Source organism: Amblyomma americanum, chromosome 3 (genome assembly GCF_052857255.1).
Source record: "Amblyomma americanum isolate KBUSLIRL-KWMA chromosome 3, ASM5285725v1, whole genome shotgun sequence".
Lineage (NCBI taxonomy): Eukaryota > Metazoa > Arthropoda > Arachnida > Ixodida > Ixodidae > Amblyomma > Amblyomma americanum.
The window spans coordinates 199,877,952-199,899,687 of NC_135499.1; the positions used below are offsets into that span (position 1 = coordinate 199,877,952).

Below are 21,736 nucleotides of genomic sequence, written 5' to 3' on the forward strand. Positions count from 1 at the left end.
CAGGGAAAAAAACGAATAAAGAAGACCGGAACTCTTCTGGAGATCAAGCTGGGAGAATTTTTGGCCCAGAGCTTGCACAACCCCCAGAGTCGACGCCGCGGGAAGTTTCTTTGCTCTTAAGTGTTGGAAGAAACACGTGACGAAAGGTTGTCCAGAAAATGAAGAGAAAAGTTAGGTGACGCGGAGAGTGCACCGAGCGAACTGTGGTACGCCATTTTCGGAACTCACTTTAGTCTCGCTTAATCGGAGTTTCCTTCAAATAACAGATTAGTACATGTAGTTGTCTCCACAAAAGTTTTCCCTGTCATCTTCGCTTTTCCGATTCCGGAGAGTCTGGCTGAAGTTGGGAGAGCCGGCACGAATTTTTCTCCCCATCGCATGACCAGGGCGGCGTAGCGCCCTCTGATGAACTAAGTAAAATCATTCGTCAGTTAACTTTTTTTTAACCTCATAGATGTGAGTATTGTGTAAACCTCTCTGCCATTATGAACGACCCTGCAAACCTACAAATTCTCTTCAGCCCGCAATGGACCGGAATAAGGACGTATTCAAAAAGTTGTGGCCGTTCGAAGTAGCAAGAAATATACTGTCTTAGTGCGATGGGTAATGGAAACGTCCGAGCTGACTTCACTAGCTGATGTTGTGTACCCTTCAACATAACTTTGCACATTATATAACGTTATAGTATTTTTAGGAAAGGAGCTGCAACGACTGCACGTTCATAATCAGTGCGTCATTATCCCTGTGCAATCGAGCACCTACCGATAGCGAAAAACTGCGAATTTTCATGAAGCGATATAGGAGCTGGTTTGATAACGACGGGACACTGAGTGAACAAAAAGTACAGATGCAATGGCGCATTTGTCGTTTCGCATAAAACCAAACCACCAGTACGTTTGCCACTGAATTTTGATGCAAACAACGCCACCTCATGGCGTTTTTTTTTTCAATCACAAAGCATAATTTTTACCTAATCGATGTTGCTTTGTCTTCTTTTTTTTTCTGCCCTGCAGTACAGTTTCACAATCAGCTACCGGAAAGAGGGTGCCAGGCAATACGAGCTGAAAGCCGAAACTGAGGCCGAGTGCAACAACTGGGTACATGCCATCGACACAGCAAGGTAAGCCCTCTGCTAAGCTCTCCTGGCAAAGCTGACTGTTTCTCGTACCAGGGATGTTATAAAGTGTGTTAAAACGGCGTGTTAACCGATCGTGGAGCCCTACTGTTGAAAGGCCCCTTCTCCGTCGTGACTAGAGCCAAGTGAATGCGAAGTTTTGCCCGTAAGTTCACTCGTGCCTGCAAATGCGTTGGCAGAGTGCGGGTGTTTATTGTATTCGGGCAGCACAGACGAGCGCACATGATAGTTTCGTCGCACCTACTATTTACGTAGTGCGTGGCATAGCAGTACCTCAATACAGTTTTTCAAAACTGATATGCTGCGTGAGAACAATCTTTACAATGTGTGCATGAGTGTGCGCGTGACTTCTGTACCAGTGTGAATCATTCCGTACCTTCCCCTATGCTTTTCATGGTTGCCACACAAAAGCTCACATTGAGTAGCCAACCATGTATTATACCAGATAAACATCTCGCGTTACCATTAAGGACTGCCTCCTCCTCATCTTATAAGGTGGCTTCCGTGAGCTTGTCCACGCGGAAGAAATGATCTTTACATACCCTTTCCCTGTCCGCTTTTCACCTGCCTCACCTTTTTTTTATGATAACGCCATCGAATAATTCATGTGTTAGCACTACTGCTGGACGCCCTGTATCGTATCTCCTTACCTGAACTGCCCCTTTCCCTCTGCAGCCAAGAGAGCTTATCCTGGCGGGGTGCTAAAACTCACTTCCTCCTCACTCACCACTGTATGCACTAATTCCTGGGTAATCCCTGATTATATCTCCGCAGGACACTCTAATAGCACTCTTATGTTCTGGGACTATCCACGCAGTTAAATCACCATCGCTCAGTCTCTGTATCCAATACCAAAGTGAAGCTTCCATTTTTAGTGAAAAACCTGACTTAACTTCGTTACACACACAAGAAAGCTTAACTAAGCATTGAAAATGCAATCCACGCTTCGTAATACGGTACATTATGTCCTGTCAGATTTTTTTTTCAGTATATCTCTAAATTCAAGCTATTTTGCAACCGTCTAAAGCATGCTGCGTCTCTCATCGTTGTTTAGGCAGTGGATCGCTTAGGAAGAGATCCTCGCGAAGGAATTGTGTGGAGCAAATATGCGCAGAATAAGACAGGATCATGCCGAGGCATCTACTTGCAACTGTGACGCGTTAAGAAATCTGAATGCTCGGCAAGTGTTTATCTCTCGAAGAAGAGGTAGCGTGCACCTGTATGTCAGCCCCACGTGGCTCCATTCACGCGTGCTTTCAGTAACGCTTAGTAGCCCTCAGGCAACCCACGTCAGTTCCAAAATGTAGTCCCCGCTTTTTCACCACATCAGCGCTCCCAGCGGCCTGTCGAAAACATCGCTCCTTGCGGCCTAAGAGAGAGAGAGAGCCTGCGAGAGAAACGCTCGGAGACCTTCTTGTCGACACCAGTGACGAGGAGAGATTAATATACAAAGAGAGACGCAGAGAGCGAGAGAGAAAATGAGGCGCGACCGAGGCACCCGGAGCGCAATGTCGCGAAGCTCAAGGACACTATACGAGGAGCGTCTTCTCTGCATCTGACACACGCCGGTAATTTCTTTCGCTGTGGCAAACTTCGGCCAGAATACAGTGAAGAAGCAACAAAAGAAAGTCAGGTTGTGGATTTCGAAACGAGAAAACGTTGCGGCAACGACGCTTAACATTTTCTGCGTCGACGCTACTCGTATTCCTTTCTTTTAGTTAGGATTTTTGGTTGGCTCATGTAATTTCATTTTATTTTTTTCACTGCTGCTGCTGCTGGGGTTGTTACTACGTCAGCGACACAGCGAGCGTCAACGTCGAAACGAGCCGAGAGGGAAGGCGATCCTCCCTCTCTCCCCCCCCCTCTCTCTCTCTCTCTCTGCGTCTCTCCTCGTGGTGCATCTTTGCCGTTTCGCGGGAAAAACTAATTTCAAACGCCCGCTCTCCATCATATCCTTTTTCTTTTTCGGACCAGATTGCCGCGAGCGCAGAACCAATTGCGCGTCCGCCACTTCGACAGTGAAAGGAGAAGGCTCGTCTGCCGTTGGGTGCCGACAAATACATATAAAAAAAATTTAAAGGTGCGTCTTAGCGCAAGCCTTGTGCACAGCCGCCGCCACAACTTTGCCCGAAAACTGTCGGGCGCGCGTGAGGAAGGCATCGCCGCACGTGCGTGAGTGCCTTCCACCGAGATACACGCAGAGAAACGCACTGGGCCACGCACGAAGGCTCTCAAAGAGCAAGCGCTTTACAAAAAAGCATCACACTGCCCCTACGCAGGTTGGTTGCGGCGGGCATGTGCGCGCGTTCATGTAGCGTGAGTTGATGCGGTGGGCTCTTGGGCCTGAAGCGGCCGTACAGGGAATGAATAACGACGGCAACAGAAAGACGCGTTTCATCTCTTACTTTCTACTTCTTGCTCTCGTTTCGGCCTCTGTTTTTGTTTTCCATATTCCGTGGCCACAGGACTGTTTCTATACACACTCTTTTGAGCCCCTTCTGCACTGGAGCTCCAAGCACGCCACCCTTCCATTGCGCGGCGCACGTTACCCGCTGGGCGAGATGCCGTATGTCCGCTGTTCACTCATGCGTCGGTGACGAATTGCCAAGCCGCGAAAGCAGGCATTCCAAGCAAATCTCCGCTCGCCTCCTTCTCTCCGCGATGCTCGGTTTCGCCTCCAGAATTCAGATTTTATGTATTTCTATACTCAGGAGTCTGTCGCTGCTTTTCGTGCTCTGAAAACGAGGAGTTCTTTGACTAAAGGAGTTCTTACGGCACCCTTTGACATTTTTTTTCACTCTTCTCTTCTTTAACGTTCTTTAGAACCCAGCACTCACTCTTTCTCAGACCCCAACTTTCTTATTGCTTCTGTTACTTTACATAGTAGATTTTTTTCTGTTTTTTAAAGAGGGGTGGGGGGTGGCGTGAGGGAGATTGTCCACTTTGTCTCTCTTTTCACCATTCTCGCTTCGGCTGGTCCTTACAGCACTTTTTGTATGGCTGTCAAAAAAGAAACATAAAAAAAGGGAGGCAGGAAAAAGTGCAGTAGGCCTAATGCGGAGCGCGTTTTTTGCCCGTCTTCGGAGGGTCCATAAAGAAAAGGCCACTCACGCTGCCCGTGGCTTTCTGCTCCCATATTTCATGGCGAAGGCGGGTTCTCGCCGGTACAAGCTGTTGTTTGTACCCGTCCGACCAAGCATATGATACGGCCGTGTGTGAGTGCGCGAGTCGTCGGAAAACTCGATCTGAGCGCCGCTTTTCTCCGGGAGTGAATGCCCGCATCGAGCGACGCTTGCTCGCCCGCCGTACGCGCAGTGGTTATGGAGTGTTTTCGGGAGAAGCACCTGCGGCGGCGATTTAGGGAAAGAAAATGGTTTGCCGTCCGTGGTACGCACTTAGGCCGGCTTGTGCGTGACGCCTAAAAGTGCGTTCGGCAGCCACGCATCTGAACAATTCATATATCTCTCTTCAGTTTCAGAGCACGCGAACTAAACTCAAACACGTACTAAAAATTCAACTTTAGAGTTGTAGGTGCAAACACGAGACAAATGTGCGTTTGGGTGTGCCGCCAGTTTCCCTTGCAATGAACTAGATGCAGAAGTCGGAGGCTATAGAGAGACGCAGATGCAATGAAGCAAAGGTGTGCCATGAATCAGATGGAATGGTTCAGGACTGCAGTTCTCGTCGAATTCATGCTGTCGACTGCCGTGAAACGTCCTCGAAATTACGTGTGTTCAGTCATAATACAAAATATTTTTGATGCGGTAGTGTTCAAGTTTGCTTTAAATTATTCTGACGACTTTTGGGTTGTTTAATGGTTAATAAGCGTCCGAATTTAAGACATTGAATTGTCTGCGTCGCTTTCAACTAATCACAGAGAATTTTTTTTGCCTCTACTCCCATTAGATAGTTGCAAAAAGTCTAAGGCAAAAATAATCAACGAAATAAAGGTGGGAAAAACATTATACTTAAAAAATTAGAGATTAACACAAGAACAAGAGAAATTCATTCATTACCGGGGACAGTTCCTTGGCAAAATGGTGACAAAAAAAATCGCCCCTGGGGCTCCTTAACAATTCTTTAACAAAGGGGCCTTCCACATTCGTCGGTGAACGTCACGTCAGTGCTTCAGGACTAAGCCACTAAAAATGTCCGAAGCCGGCAGTTATCAACGAAACGGCCCTAAGACACACCCGATAGCTCCAAACTTAACGACCGGAAGAAAATTGATACGATAATTACAAAAATAGCCGCGAGGAAAAAGTTTCCGCGATATGTGCCTTTCGAAAGTTAAATCTAATTTACGAGAACATTTATAGCAATTGAGGCATTAAAGAAAAAAATATGGAATAGATTGAGACAAAAGTGGGGGGCCGTAAAACCTTCCGTTTATCAGTAGAGGCGCCTTCAGGCCACTAGGGCGCCCCTTAGCGGCCGCTGCAATTTCTCGATGCGTCATTTAACCTCTCGTGTCATGTAAGGCAGCCAACGTTTCGATCGACTGACTTTTTAATTAGGCCGGGAGGGAGCAGCGACGTGACAGGCGTTTTGTCAGGCCCACACTAAACGCACTCCTTCGCTCAGTTTTCCGGTGGGCGGAGTAGAGACTAAGGGGAAGAAAGAAGCCACAAGGCGTCTATTCCTCGTTTTTTTTTTTAAATTCTTCTCTCTAACCCACGTCCTCGCGCGCGCACACACTATTGACTCGATCATCCGAGCGAGAGAACCCGGAGGAGTCATCAGAGACGTATTGGAAAACCTCCCAAGAAAGCGCGAGCGTCTTGGTGAAAAAGATGGGCACTGCGAAACAGACAATCTAAATACAAAAAAGAAAAAAAGGAAAGTGCGAAGGCATGGCCTGTCTCATCTCTTGCGACGTCTTTCATGCCCCCTAGCGAGGTCATAAACGAGACGGCTGAGAAGACTGACGTACGTCGCCAAGGGGTTCCGTTGAGAGCGCGCGTTCTTCGAAGCCTGCCGAGCAGCGGCTGTCAGAGGCTCTGACGCGGGCGGGTTGGACTAGTCGGACAAATGAGTCGATCTCGAGCAGAATCCGCCGAGCCCGCATGGGGGGACACGAGCAATCATAGGCGAAGCGCAGCTCCGGACGCTTTCAACGCCAGTTAGAAAGGCTGCTGAGCCGATCAATCGATGGACTTCCCGCCTGATTCCTCTCTCTCCCGCCCTTCACTTTCTCCCTCTCCCTCTCATCAGAACTCTCTCTTTCTTTATCTCTGCCAAGAGCTCTGTCCCTGTCATCAAGAAGAATTACTGTGAAATGTGCGATATCTCACTATCTTTAGTGCCTAGAGATCCTGCGACACACCGCGGAGTTCTGCGGCTCCTCTGGTCACTGGCAAAGCGATCTCAAGACTTTTTAAATCGCTGTACGTGAATAGCGGTTATGCGCGGATGCTGGAATGTGATAATCGCTGCTAGAGGAAGTCCTGCTTGACAAGGACTTACACAGACGAAACTTACTGTCATAACATAATTTTTTTTACAACGCCAGCTGCTACAGCCAGGCACTCCCTTCTACTCCCAGATTCCATTGTAGTCGTCCGCGTAAAGTAACGTCATCGCATAGCAATGCCACAAGACTCGTTGTCATCGGTCACACTACCGATGTGTCACATGGCCTCTTCAATTGGTCACAAATGCGCCATGGGACCTATTATTAATCCATCATCGTTAGACACCCCAGCGTGAAGAAAAAGTGCCTGGCACCCCGTGAAGCACTGTTGTGCCTACTTACTACCTGTCCCCTGCCATGGTTGGCAGGTGGCAATGTGGGGAGAGTAAAATCCCCTTCTCTTCTTGTCGAAGAGAGGGTAAGAGGCCGCAAGAATGAAAATTACAAACAATGACACATAAAAGATGAAAATGGCTAAGACTAAGTAAAAATAAAAATGACTAGGAATGACTCAGCAAAGTTGCTCAGCAAGGAACGTTTAATGAGCAGAGAAATCCATGGCAAGCGTATAAGAAATTACGAAGAGAAGACAAAAGTAGAAAAGAATTTTAACATAAAACGAGAAGACTTTATGATCACGCATTGATCCCATTATGATAGTTGAGCGCCTCAGTCAACTGCCCTCAAAGCATACAAGGCACTCTTTGCCTACTTGAGAGCGACTGGATTGAGTGACAAATTGTGACAGCGTTGTGCGTTTGTGTGTGTTATGCCTTTTTCCCCTTTTCTCTTCCTCCTTTTAGTCCCCTAATTCCTCTTCCCCAGTGCAGGGTAGCCAACCGGAACCCCTTTCTAGTTAACATCCCTGCCTTTCCCTCCTCCTCTTTATCTATCTATCTCACTAATTTTTTTCATCAGGTGAACCACTTAATTGTCATCCTTACACTTAAACCAACAAGCAACCGAACCTTCAAACAGATTCTCTTGGGGCATTCTTTCCTTCACGTATCTTCTTTAGAGATACGTTGAAGCTGGAGTTCGTGTCACAGCACGTGAGCGCTCCTTGCATTTGTTTTTGTTTTTCTCCCTGCTCTTGTCCGGCCCCCTCCCCCGTACCGGTGCAGTTTCAGCAAGATGCTGCTGCAGAAGGAAGAGCTGGAGCAGAAGCACCTGCACCTGGTGCAGATCGTGGAGAGCGAGAAGACGGCCAAGTGGCAATACACGCAGCAGTGCGAGGAGCTCACCGTCGAGATCAAGAAGCTGCGCGCCGAGGTGAGCACGCGCAGGAGGCAGGCTCATCCCTGTCCCTTGATCTCGCGTCGCCCATCAGCTGGCCGCCTCCGCAAGCTGCTAATTGGTCTTGTGTGTCGCCGCCTGTAGAACAAACGCTCGCAGATAGTGCTGGTGGTAGCGGTGTCATGCCACAGGCGGTCTTAGCCTCACACGAGCGTTGTGGGTAATTACTGCGCCCGTGCTCGTTCCTCTTGGTCACAGAAAAGATTACTACGCATCCTACCACATAGAAAGAGAGAGAGAGATCAGTGTGACCTTGCGCGATGAGCATCTGCGTGTCTGTCGTTTCGTGAGCCAACAAAGGACGCAATCCAAGCGGCACCCAGGTGACAGTCAACGTCATGTCCATGAACGATACTGCGGAAGCCCAACCTAGGCCGAGCAATGCACGAATGAAAACAAAAAAGGTGACCTTCAATTCCTTCCTGAAGCTGCCACAATATGGCTCTTCCTGGTCTACTCCATGCAACACTCGAATCAAGAAAAGCCTGTTAGAGGCTAACAGATGCAATAAGAGGTAATGACCCTTCTCAAGCAGTTGGTCGGAGGCACCTTGGGAAACTCAGAGGCCCAATTTACAGCATTTCTGTACGCGGCCTCGACAAAGTATTGGTGGGTACAGGTTAGGTAGCGCATGCGCGAGCACTGAGGAACGCCCTTGTGTGCCTAAACATTAACGAGCATATGGCGTCGATGCGCGACTTCCTATAGTTATAGTGTAAAACGTGGTTGTGCAAGTTATTACTGTACTCATAATTTTGTTCCTCTTAAGTTACAGCTAACAACGACCTTTGGTCTCACATTCAAAAGGAATATGTTCCCGTGAGTGGATATGCTGCCAACAGCTCTAGCATGGAAAGAGTTAGCCTTAGTTCAACTTTGCTATAGTGTTGCCGACTGGTTTAAGCCGCTATCCTGGTGACCACCATGGGTGGGGCAGTTCTCACGCTCTTTTTTCCCCTCATAATCACCCCACCACCACTGCTTTGAACTGTACAAAAAATATATTTTAAAACAGCGGTAAGCAAAGCGGTAGTTATTTTATGCGATAACGAATTTTAAAGCGGAACTTCCTCATTAAAGAAAGAGATATGTTGGAGCGTTAGCTCATGGTACGAAAATGCTTGACACGCCTGTAAGATGGCAACTCTTTCTACACCTCAGTTGCCCATAAAAAAGGCAGTTCTCATTGATCCATGTATTGATGTTATTAAAGGCCTAACCTACACTGAAGCCAATTGCATTGCGAATGCGCATTAACCTTGTCAAACGTATGAATGCCTTCATACCCTCGATCCAGGCGCCTTAGTTCTCCTACGCAGAATATTATAGGCGCAGTACTTTTCTTTAAGGTTTGTTCGAAATCAAGGACAAAAAAGTGCTTCTTCCTCTTCCTTTCCTTTTTACAATGACAGCGCACGGTTTCCTTTATTTCTGCAAAACAAAGCTGAAATGTCAATGCAGTTGAGGTCTCGGGAGACATTCACAGTCATGGTTAAGTATTAACAACTCTTTTGCGGATGCGGGAACCCAAAGAGCGCCTGCGGGACCAGAATCACGCTTTCTGCGCTGCCAGGGACGGGAAGGCCATGCTTTATTGATGAGCTGCCGTTTGCATCACGAAAACAACGGCGCTGCACCGCGCACAGCGGTCACTTCCGCGAGTTCGTTTATCGATTCCTCCGAAGATAAAGGGGGCAGACGTTAGGTGCAAAGGGAAATGAAAGAGGAACGCGGCCACCGGTTTTAGTGAGCCATGATCGCCATTTTATGCTCTGCTATCTCTCGTTAAATTGCTTTTGTTTCTCTAGCGCGAAGAAGAACCCCCATGTGGCTTCCTGTTGAAACGGATCCCGAGATGTCTTTATCGTAGTTTAACTTCGCGCCTTCTGACTGCACGGCCTCCTTACGACGAATGGACATGCTAATGTGAATGAATGACTTTGTGAACGAAATCAGGGTCGCCGCAGACTTTTTGCTAGCTAGACGCGAGGAGGCGTGTAGCAAATGAACGAGCCTGCAAGTCTATTCACGCGGGATTTTCAGTCGCCATTCTGAATAAATCTAATGATTTCATTTTCAATGGTAACAAAGTAGATGACATTTTTTTGAGTAAGAGGCAACGCAAGGGCGCCCTAACCAGAAAAAAAAACTTTTAAATTGAGGTCTACTTATACCCCTAGAAATACGTTGACCGAATTCATGCTGGTACTTTATCATTCACGAGACTTATAACGGGCACCTTTTAAACGGCAACTGGAATTTAATATGTGTAATCTTTTCAGAATAAAAGTGCTGCAGGAGGCACTTTATGGTTACCGCTTGTTCTTGATCTTACCGTCCTCTCTTAAATGGCGTTCTTTCTCAGTAAACTGGTAGAGAGTCATTTCTTCCCTCCCACCCCCCTCTAAAGAAAAGATACTTAGTGATGGTAGTGTCCACAATCATAGCTGCTCAACCAGGATAATTGATTTAAACAATCCCGTCTCTTGAATTACCGAAGCCTATAGATGCGCCTGCTACTAATTAAAACGAGCTGTTTTTTTAATGCTATTAAGAAATTAGATTTATAACGCATGTCTTGCGCTCATTAGCGCTTAATGACGGCTCCCTATGATAGTGTTGGCATGACACTGCCACGCATTCAAAGCATGCATTAAAATGCAAATGTCGCGGTAACGAACTAAAGTCAAAAAATGTGGCTTTGGCGTTAGGAGAATGAATTGTGCTGATCCTGTTTATAGTTGCTATGAGATGCTTTTAGAAACTTGACCCATCATGCTTTGAAAGAAAAGCTGCTCAATCCAACGCAGGTCACATGCAGCTGTGTTGAACCATCGCTGTCAAATTTTCCTGAAAAAACAAATGATGTATCAAATATTATTGAACGCACTCAACTGGGTTCAAGGACTGAAGTTACCGAACCTCTGCCACGATAGTTAATTCAATTAACTGCTTTATGTTCAAAGCGATGGTGAAAAGCATGATATATAATACAGGTCGCAATAAAATTTAGGCAGAAATGTTCTATGACGATTGTTCCTAGCTAAGAATGCGATGACTCGGGAAGAAATTTTGCGTGTGTTGTGCATGGTGAAAAACGTGTTCCAATACGACATGCGAACTTGTGTGAGTAAGCAAGTACTTTACTCACAGCTTGTAGATTACGTATACTTTGTATAAGCGAGTTATTTTTATGTTGTTAACCACTTTTTTCATCAAAACCTTTCCTGTAGTCCTTATATATTTTTTATTTTATATGCAAAGCCTGAGTGCCTGGGAAGCGCAAATAGTGTATTTCGACCTCTGATTCCCCCAACACTAAATCCATAATCCCCTATTTTTCTTATCATAACTAGTAACCAATGGGTCACGAATTTAACTCTTCCCAAAGCAATAAAAATTAAAAAAGCTCAGTCCACGATGAGAAATAAACTGAATCTCTTCTGATGGCTTTAACACAGCTGCCAACCATTCATTTATCAAGCTGCAAAAGTACACGCCCGGCAAGGTAATTAACGCGTGGTTAACACGTTCCAAAACACAGCGCCACTAATTGCACGCTGTCGAAAGACATGCATGGACAAGCGCTATTGAGAATGTTTATCAATCAATAAAATCGATGAGTGGATGGGTGGGTAACATCGCCTTTCAGTCTTACACGCTTCCTTCCCAAGGCGCCTTGGAGCGTTCTTAATTTGTTTGCAGCTCACCACGCGTGAATCTCTTTGTCTTCGTTATTTCCATCAACAAAGAATGTACAGAAAAATATCGGAGAACACGTCTGCCGCGCGGCTAGCCGGGCAGCGCTTAATTTATAGTGTCTGCCGAAACTAAAACTAAGCCTTGATCAGCTAATGACCTCGATTGGAGATTAAGGAAATAGCGAGTTTGTGCGGGTGCTGCTTCTTTGTTTTCTTAAGAAAGTAATTTGTACTTAACCTAGCGAATGAAAAGGTTCAACCCGCGACCTGACAATGGCTCCGAAACCAAAAATTTGGTTTCTTTTATGGTGTTGTTATTTTTACCCGCCAACGAAAAGAACAATATCATCTCTGCAATTATGCGATCGCTCACCATTCTTGCGCGCTCCTTGAAAAAAGAAAGTTGCGATAATTACCCTTTTTTTTCATTTTGAGTGGCGCATGCGAATTATTAACGGAGTTTCCTTGCTTAGTTCTTTTGTCTTTTTTATCGTTTTCACTCCTAAATTCGCTGCGTCATTTGTGAAAAACGCTCCTGTGAAGCATGCTTTTTCTCGTGACTGCATGAACGAGAGGAAGAATGCTTTACAGGCAGTTCTAATGGAGTGTACGATATATCGCATAGACGTGGATGGAATACATGTTGGCTTCCAATTTTCGTTGGCATCGAAAATAAGTGCACAAATAAGTAAAAAAGAAAATAAAAGTAATATTTTTTGAAGGGAGGTGGAGAGGATAAAAATACTGTGGGGATCTTAGTTATCTGAGCAACGTTCCTCTGTTGGAAGTGTTTTGATATATTTCTATGCTTAATATTGCGACCTATACCTGATAACGCATTCCAAATTAGTGATTAAGGTGGTTCACTTTTGGTGCTAGATCTATATTTATTGTTCTCCTTGATGTACTCTCACATGCAATGCCCATACCCGGGGCCTCTGAGGACATAAATAAATAAAATAACAATTACGTGTTCTTCGTTTCAATGACCTGTTTTAGTGATGCATTTTAGTTGGTGCATTATAATTCCCCGTGTTCTAAGTGTATGTTTATTTCTTTATTTGTTTTTGTTCCCGAACTTAGTTCAAAGTTAAAGGGCCTAGTCAGATACTTCGCACATTTTCTTCCTAAGCCGCTGCGGTGGGTCGGTGGTTATGGTGCTCGGCTGCTGACCTTAAAGACGCGGGTTCGATCCCTGCCGTGGCGGTCGAATTTCGATTGAGTCAAAATCCTAGAGACCCGTCTGCTGTGCGATTTCAGGGCACCTTAAAAAACCACCCGGGGGAAATTTCGGGAGCCCTTCACTACAGCGTCACCTCATAGCCTGAGTCGCTTTGGGACGTTAAACCCCCATAACCCAATCCTTTATGCCTGACCTTTTAGTTTTTCACACTAATAATAAGTAAAACGAGAAGTGAGTTTGTTCTCCAGACTCTGATATGAGCCTCTCGGTTGCAGCGGCATGTAGTACAAGAGGACCCTGGAAATCTAAAATAGACGCATAATACGCCGCTCTTTTCCCCACTGTATGTAAATCGTTCCTTCCTAGTTCTCTAGATATTTTCGGACATTTTATGCATGGAATTCGGTTATACTTAACGTTGAAGACGATGTGGGCGGTGACGGTCATTACGACGGTGTGCTTGATGTCGCTCTGCACCCCGCCTGACGCACTGATGCGCTGACCTTCCCCTCTTCCTCTTTCTCCGCACATACCGGGCAGCTGTGCGCGCTCAAGAAAGAGTGGAGGCTGACGCCGCACCGAAGCGAGGACGAGGACAGCGAAGAAATCAAGAAGATCAAGAAAGTGAGTGCTCCGGCTTGCCGCATTTCTCGACACGTTGTCGAAGTGTTTTTCTGCGCTAAGTGCGAAGCTCTCATGGGTGGCGTCAACCCCGCCTCGGACAAGCAGTTCTGTAGTCTCGCAATCCTCGCACCCTCCCGCAGAGCTCCACATTAAACACGGATTCGTATATGGCACTCGGAATGTAATGAAGCAATTCATAGACAAATAACGTAAAAAAGGTAAATAAACAAACAAAAATAATTAAACAAATAAATAAAAGCGCGCGCTGCTAGCTCAGCCAAGTGTCCAAACATCGACATCGAGACTCCCAAACCGACGTAACATTCCCTCAACCTGTTCTGTTTTTACTGCTCAGTCAGATGGAATCTATCCTTTCCGTTCTTTTCGTTGTTTTCCTTACCTTCTGCCTTGGTTGAATGCAATACATTAGTATCAGGTTAATAGACAGTTCGCTTCCAGTTGTGTGCACGACAGCATGTTGTACACTAGGTTAATTTGTGCTAGAACACATGACACGTCATCGCCATCGTTAACCTTACGCAGATCGCTCTAGCATTTCGCACAGTCCAGGAATACAAGAACTAAAAAATAAACGCCACAATATTTGTGCGTTACGAAACTATATGAATTGCGTGCTAACCAAACGTAAAGGCAATGTCGAAATGTGGACCATGCCGTTCAAAACCAGTAAAAAGATACTGTTCGAGAAAGCCCGGTGGCTTTGCCAGTTCTGCTCTGCTTCGTGTCCGCTCTTGTCGTGAGAGTCTTTGTGCTGGTTTCACACTTTTCTTTCAGAACGCAAGAAACTTTCAGCCGTGCATCGGCCAACCGGCCAATTAAAGCAACGCGAGGAACAACACCCAAGTCGCGGTGCGCTTAAGCTTTAGCCTCATTTGTCTCGAATAACTCTAAGGCAGAGCTCCCCGAATCGAGCCTCTTATAGCGACTCGCCCACGCTCCCCACCGGTCGCATGATATCGCATTCACTTGAGCCGCTCGGAGCCCGCGCTGCTCTGGGTTAGGGTGCCGGTGTAGAGTCCGGCAGGTGACCCGGAAGCTAGCGTAGTCCGAACAGAGGCTCGAAATTTGATTCCATCTAATCCACTCAGTCTGCAGCGCGCGTAATTGCATTAGCGCGCGCACACACTCGCAGCAGCCCTGTCAGCTACGACATAGGCCCGCGGAACGAAAGCGCTCAACGCCGCCTCGTAGCTCGGCCCAGGTGACCGGTAAACTCGCTCAAGGCCGCTGGTGGGAAACTTTCCCTCGAATTTGGTGCCGCGCTTCAATCTAAACTATTGCAGCGGGGTGCGCATTGTGCCTGCGCTGATCACGTCACTTCCACTGCGTTCATTCGTTTGATTGATGATGTCAGCGAGGAAAAGAAAGTTCGCGTTTTTGGTTTCACTTGTGAAATCAATAACAGAGTTGTCCTTAAATTAGACAGGACAACTATGCAACAATATTACTTTTAATACACTTCTTAAAGAGCCTAAAAAAAGTCGCTTTATAGCACGCAAGCATTTTTACTTTCCTAAATATTAATTTTCCTTCACCTTCTTCTTAACGAAGGCGCATGAAACTCATCTTTTGTGATGTCTGTTCTCAATCTAGCAGACATCAACATTATTTTTCTGGTCACTGCATTCATAGCTGCGTCGCAGCAGTGAGAAGATTGCAAATGCTTTGAATCTGCATGGCCTTATTTGGGCCTGGGGCGTTTCAATTACTTCTTAACGCTAGTTTACAAAACATGGGCTTCGGAAAAGGTGTGAAAGGTCAACAAAATTTGGCGCTTACGCCAGTTTCGAAGCGGACTCTGGCTGAGACTGGTAACGTATTTGAGACATCACAGAAGGTATTGATCTAACATAAGAGTGAGTAACTTTTGTTCTGGCAAGCATTCAGGACCCAGTTTGAATTTCCGAGCCTTCAGGCAGCGGTATGGATGTAAGGAACAAACTGCGAGTCACTTCGTGCTCGTAAGCACGACTCTGACATTGACAAAGCCCATCGCAGGGGATAAATCTGGCTGAACTTAACCAATTTTAGCGGATGCAAATGCCTAATTAACTCAACGCGCTGCTACTTTAAATGAACTTGAATTCAACTTCATCCAAGTTTCGTTGGTTGTCAAATTTGATTCTTTGGCTTCATGTGGCTTCGCTGAAATTTCTTCGGCAGCAAAAGGCATTTATTGGTGTGAAATTCGGAGGTAAAATTGAATATTTTTTCCTGTTAATTGTTCAAGCTCGTGACCATGATAATGATATCGAGTACATGAGAGCTCTGTGATCACCGAATGGAAGCGACTGTCAGTGTTGTGCCATTCTCAAAAATCCGCTAACAAACAAACAAACGCTTGAAGTCGTCGCAGTTTGCATGTGAACACGGCCTGTGCCGTCGATGCGTGTGTTTAGTTTCTTGTCTTTTATGTTTATTCTTGCTTACAAATGCTCTGTGCTCAATGCAAACAGTTTGTTGTGATTAGCATGGAGAAATAAGTCGGCTAGGCTCCCTTCGAATTTTCCTTAATACCCCTTTTGTGTTGAGATTGGACAAAACTGAAAAAAGATAACAGGGTTGTACTCTGCGGTGCCTGAAAGAGCAAAGTTCAGAAGGTCACGTCTGAACTCCTCGAATCAAACAATGTTTAATGCTCACTGATAATCTCATTGATCAGGAAAAAAATTATGGAAAGTCAAGGCTGTCATGATTAGTCTTCAAGTTATTATTCTCCCTTTCCTGGCGACCCACTCTAACTTGGAACCTGCCACTCCCGAAAACGAATATGAGAACTCGTTTGGTAAGCTTGTTATTGTTTTGATGGTACTTCCTGGCGATTAACTACCAAAGAATTCGTGGAATAACTACCAGAGCAACTTTGGGCGACTAGCAGGGTTTACTGAAAGTTGGGCCTCAGTGTGGTTTACCGTAGAACTTCGCTTTCCAAAGCGTGCAACAATAGGCCGCGCAAAGCCTTAGCGGCTTCTTCCTACTGAACGCCCTCTGGTGACATGTGAAGCCGCCAACGCCAGCCGCTCCCAACAAAGAGCGGCTTAAACATGAAACATGAACTGTTTATACCTGTACAGTATAATGCTTTTCGCTAGAGGGATCGAAGAGGCGCGATGATGGTGTCGACTTTAGAAAAACTTGCTTTTCAGAGAAGAGAATACGATGGACAGGGATCAGACGGCAGTGTATGTCTCGCTACTCAGGCTCTACTGACTGATGAAAGTCTATGTTTGTTTTGTTTTTATTTTATTTCATTGCATTTGCAGGTGCAGAGCTTTTTTCGTGGGTGGCTCTGCCGCCGTCGCTGGAAGCAAATCGTCGCAGAATACATCAGCTCACCACACGCCGAAAACATGCGTAAACGGAACAGGTGAGAAGCCCTGGCGTCGTAGGCACCGCCTGTTAAATACTACGAAAAAGCACTGCCGTTGTAACTGGAATTTTCGTCGCGGTGATTAGAGAACACAAATTTGCAAAATTTAACAGCTTCGTGGTGAAGAGATCAACACAAAGTGTGGCTTAGCGTCTGTGTCCTTTTAAAAATCTACAGAAGAGTGATTGAACGTAGTTTGCAATATCGGAAAGCAGATTAAATATATGTCTCGCCTTGCATTTATTGATATAGCCACGCACACAGCTTGTTTATGATTTTGATTCCTTGAATTTCAAAGCGAATGGTGCTGCCGCACTGATAAGGTTAATGCGCATTTATATCACGTAACTAAACTAGGAGGACTGCCCTGATAGAACAAAAATTCTACCGGTAGAGTTAAATCAAACCTGAAAATAAGTCAGAAACTAAGGAGAGGCAAAGGTGCATAAAGTAATGGACGCTAGAAGTGATACCTCATGCGCTTCGGCAAAAACTGCTGATATTTCATTACAAATGCAAGTTGTGCGCCACAGGTCCCCTCCTTCTGTGTTTTTGTTTCTTTTCCTCGACCATATTGACGTACGTATCTCGGTGTTTCTGTGGAGCGCTACTTGCATTTGTAGCAAGCATTATGAACCAACAAGCCCAACGACAAGTGTTATTTTGCTGACATCTTTAAAAAATGAACAGAGTAGCACGAATACATGAAACGATGGTCTGATGAGTCACTGACGACGTTCAATCTATTCAATAACTTCGATACTGACAGCTTTCTCAGGGTTCGAAGAAGGACAATGCTTCTTTTGATGTGGAGGTATAAGGCGCTTTATTTTGAACCGGCATTGGTTTGCACAGCGTCCGGAGAAAAAGTCAACAAGCAGGCGGAGTTGCGTGCAATCAACTTTAAGTTCATAGCCACCGCGGTTATTGACGCGCCCCAATGACCTCCCCAAGAGACTGCGACCAAATGAGACCTTACAACAAATTTTCTTTTTCGCGTCTCTCGAGTTTCATTAATTGAGATGCCTGTTTTTCTCAGTTTATGAAGATCTCGGGTCATGAATCAATTATATTTAATGCCCTTCTCGCTGCTGTTTCAGATGTATCCACGTGCCTGCTCTTTTAGACCAAAAATATGAGCGCAATGTATAATAAATGAGCGGTGACTCAAATCATAAGCTACCCGGAAGTCGGTTTTAAATTGAGGATGCATTTCGAAGAGATGAGACCGCCTTCTGGCTGCGATCATTCTGTTAGACTTCATCTGGTGAAAAGCTGTTCGGCTCTTTTCAGTGGCTTTGGTATTCAGTCATTTTTCTTTAGTTCGTTTTTATTTTATTCACTCGACAGCGAACAGGTTCGCGGGCGTTAACATATAAAAAAAAAATTGGGCGGACAAAGAACGTCGACTGGGGAGTATTAAAGTTCAAATTAATTGGGCAAGTGTCCTAATTTAGTGAAACTCGCTTTCTTTAACTCTCATTCGGCTGGTTAGCCCGCAGACTCGAGACGGTTTATCTTTTTTTTCCCGGGCGCGCTGCTCAAGCAGTGAGCAGCTATTGAAACATTGACCGCAAGTCCACACGCCGACGTTACGAAACCGAGACACACAAAAAAAAATGAAGAAAAGGGGGAGGGCGGAGGGAGTTTAGTATTCCGCTAAAAGCAACCGCTGCACTTTCCGGCCGATCGCATTAATTTAAAGAGATCGGAGGGTAGCAGCTTACTGAAAGAAATGAAGATAAATGCGTAAAGGAAGGACACGAAAAGAAGTCCTGAAAATCGAAGTTCTTCCTTTGCCTTTATGTTTTTTTTTCTCGAACAACAGCGCGACCAGGCTGGCGCAAGCAGCGCTGATGCCACGTGGGGGGGGGGGGGGGGGGGGGGGGGGGGGGTCACGGTGAAGGGGTCGAGATAGAGGGCTCGTCATGCGCGCGCGCTGCGCGCGACGAGTTGGGCAGCGGCGTTAATTATGTAGGAACAGCCACCCGAGCGGTCATTCGATTATCCGCGCGCGTGCTAATGGGCTTAGCGGGAATCAACTCTGCAGCCAATTAGGCCGCCTCGCCGGCAAACCGGTCTGAACCGCGTCAGCCGCTTATGCCGAGTCGCCAGCAGGAGCAGCGCGCGCAGCAGCTTTCAAACGGCACAACAAGCGAGAGGGCTCGCGATCGCCCGTGTATGAGTGCTTCGCTCCGCCATACGCTCTTTCAGCGAACGCACGATTATGATGAGGGTAGCTGGGACAGAGAGGCCTCGTTCTTGCTGCATTTCATTGTGCTTAGCGTGCCAGCTTTGGGCCGCGACTCGTCCAGCTGACGACCCTTGCCTAAAAGGGCGAACTCATCCTATTCTGGCTTTTTTTTATCCTTTTCCGCTGTTTCGCTGATGCGGTCCTAGAAAAATGCGTAGTCTGCGCAAAAGCACGTGATAGCTGCTTTGAGTGCACCCTGGTATGAGGTGAAACTGTGGAAGGCTTGGTGTTGTAGCCGACGTAGCAACGAGCTGCCGCCCGAATGCAGTGGAGATGCAGGAGCAAAAGATTGGACGTTGAGAGCTAGACTTGATTGCGGTTAGGCGCCACAGAGTGAAACGCCGTGAACTTAATTAATAACGTCGGTGGTTCAAGTTGGTTCAGTTAGCACGGAATAACGGCCTAAAAAGCCAATGTTAAGCTGCCTTTAGTCATTCGTGTATTGTTAACGGTTTGTGTTCTTAAACCTTAATGTCGTCAAGACGCTAAAGTCCGAAGCATTACAGTAATTTCTAATTTTCACAAGGTGCTTTTCTTCTTAATAAACACTTAATTAATGAACCAATTGGGCACTGGTTAAATAATAAGGATGCTGGATATGCTTCCCTAGATATGCATTTTATGACATATTATGAAAATAGCATAACGCAGACGCACACAACAGACAGAGGAGCACGCATCGAGAGCGCTAACTTTCAACTGAACATTTATGTGACGTTAAACCGAGAAAAATAAACGCGCATGCACTCCTCAACCGTTCAAACCACGGCAGAGAGTATATTTTACCAACATCTGTCTACGCTTTATAGATCGGCGTTTCGTAGTTAGCGAAAAAGCGTAATGCAACGACAACGCAGCCCAAATGAGCATTTTTTGAAAATGTACTAAAAATTAAGTTCGAAATAATATCGCGAAATACATTTTTAAACTGTTATCAAGTAGTAAAACGTTCTTTGCACTGAATGACGCAGGGTAAGGTTTAGAACTATTTTTCGGGAGAAATGTTTACAGGTAAAAAAAAAGGGGGGGGGGGGGGGTAAATGCCCAAATGGAATAACTGTGTCTTTCCATTTTTTTTTCTTATCATGCGCCCCCCGCCACAGCCTGGTGTTCCGGATGGTGGAGGCGGAAGAAGAATACGTGGAGCAGCTTCAGCTGCTGGTGTCATGCTTCCTAAGGCCATTTAAGATGGCGGCAAGTTCTCAGAAACCTCCCTGCACACATGACGAAGTCAACTCTATATTCCTGAACAGGCAAGTGTTTTTATCTCACCACAACCCTCTTTCCCAGTGTCAGCTTTCGTGCGCGCTCCCCTCTGCCGTCACTTCCTCTCCATGGCACGATGGCAAAGCCTCCTTTTACTGTATTGCAGTCCTCAATTCTGACCAACTCTGAGGCTAAGTTTCCTTGCCATTTGCGCCATGTTTTTGGCTGTGCTCATGTTTGAGGCATTTTTGAAAAAAAAAAATTGACCGCTTTCTTAACTTTGTTTACAAACTCTTAAATGTGTATTCACTTGCAGTAAGGTGCCTCTCACTCAATGCTCGGCTTTTCTACACATAAAATACGTGGAAAAGCTGCCACTTTGTCAAACATAGTTCTTGCACTGACGGATCAGTGATTTGTCGCGCCGCCGAAAAACATCAGTATGGCTCTTGCGGTAAACGGAATGCCAAAAAGCGGGTGCTCAGTCACCGGACCACCTGGACACCATTCTTTCACTCACACATTTTGTTCCTGTCTGCGCAAACTGAAGATTTTAGCAAGCGATCAGCTGGAACTTACTTTAAGCCGTCTTAAGGGGGGAACACTGGTCTTAGACCTATTTTCCCTATTTTTAGTCCCATCCTAATCAAACTGTGTCACCTTTCTCAGTTTTTTATAATGATTTCAAATATAAAATTGCCTTTATAAATATTTCATTAGTTCCTAAAATAAAAATTTTAATTGGTCATTTATTAGTACCTCAATGCAAAAAAATGGCTCAATAAAAAATAATTTTAACCCATGGCTACATAGTATAGTGAGTAAAGAGTACAATAATTAAAGCAGTTTTTTTTATTTTACCCTCATTAGTAACTTTACAGCACTTAGGATAGCAGCATTCAAAGTGTGAATATCATGCCTCGATAAACTTTGCAAAATTATAAATTCTTGAAGCATGATTGAGCAATTGTGCTTCGATTATTGCATACATTGTGCCTTCAGCTTCCCTTAGCAAACAGTACGGCATGTCTATCTGTCCTAGACGTTGAGATATTGACGTACTAAGACAGCGAGGTGTCCAAAATTTTCATGGTGTTAAATCGCCTGCTCCTGCACAAATTTAACCCACACAGTAATCTAAATTTAATTTTATGGTCAAAATACCAATTTCCTGGAGGAGAAAACTGGTAGAGTTGTAGAATAATAGCTATAGACTCCAAAAATGTCATTTTAAAAAAATTGATTTTTGGGTCATTTTTGGTGCCGAAGACCAGTGTCCCCCCTTAAAGCTGTTTTGTATATGTGAGCTAAAGTGTCGAAATTGTCCTACCTAGCTGCTCCCAACAGACCACTGTTGGCAGAGCTTAGAGCCTATCAACTGCTGCACAGTCTATGTGAGGCTTCTTGATTTTGGTTTGATACCTCTACGTTTTGGGTCCACCTAGGCGGCGACAGTCCAGTGGTTATACTCTTCAACAAACTTATTTTCGCGATTGTATTCCTAGGCCAACATCGAGTGCACTACAGGCGTTC

The 21,736-nt window shown here is 45.5% G+C and overlaps 1 protein-coding gene across 1 annotated transcript in view; it reads left to right on the forward strand.

Moving 5' to 3' along the window:
* Nucleotides 1–21,736, forward strand: part of LOC144125860 (ras-specific guanine nucleotide-releasing factor 2-like) — a 306,954-nt gene that overhangs the window by 211,427 nt on the left and 73,791 nt on the right. The window contains exons 2-6 of the mRNA XM_077659607.1: nt 1,014–1,120; nt 7,673–7,820; nt 13,269–13,352; nt 16,637–16,740; nt 20,101–20,250. Coding sequence (XP_077515733.1) covers nt 1,014–1,120; nt 7,673–7,820; nt 13,269–13,352; nt 16,637–16,740; nt 20,101–20,250 — 593 coding nt within the window. The remainder of the gene's footprint in view (nt 1–1,013; nt 1,121–7,672; nt 7,821–13,268; nt 13,353–16,636; nt 16,741–20,100; nt 20,251–21,736) is intronic.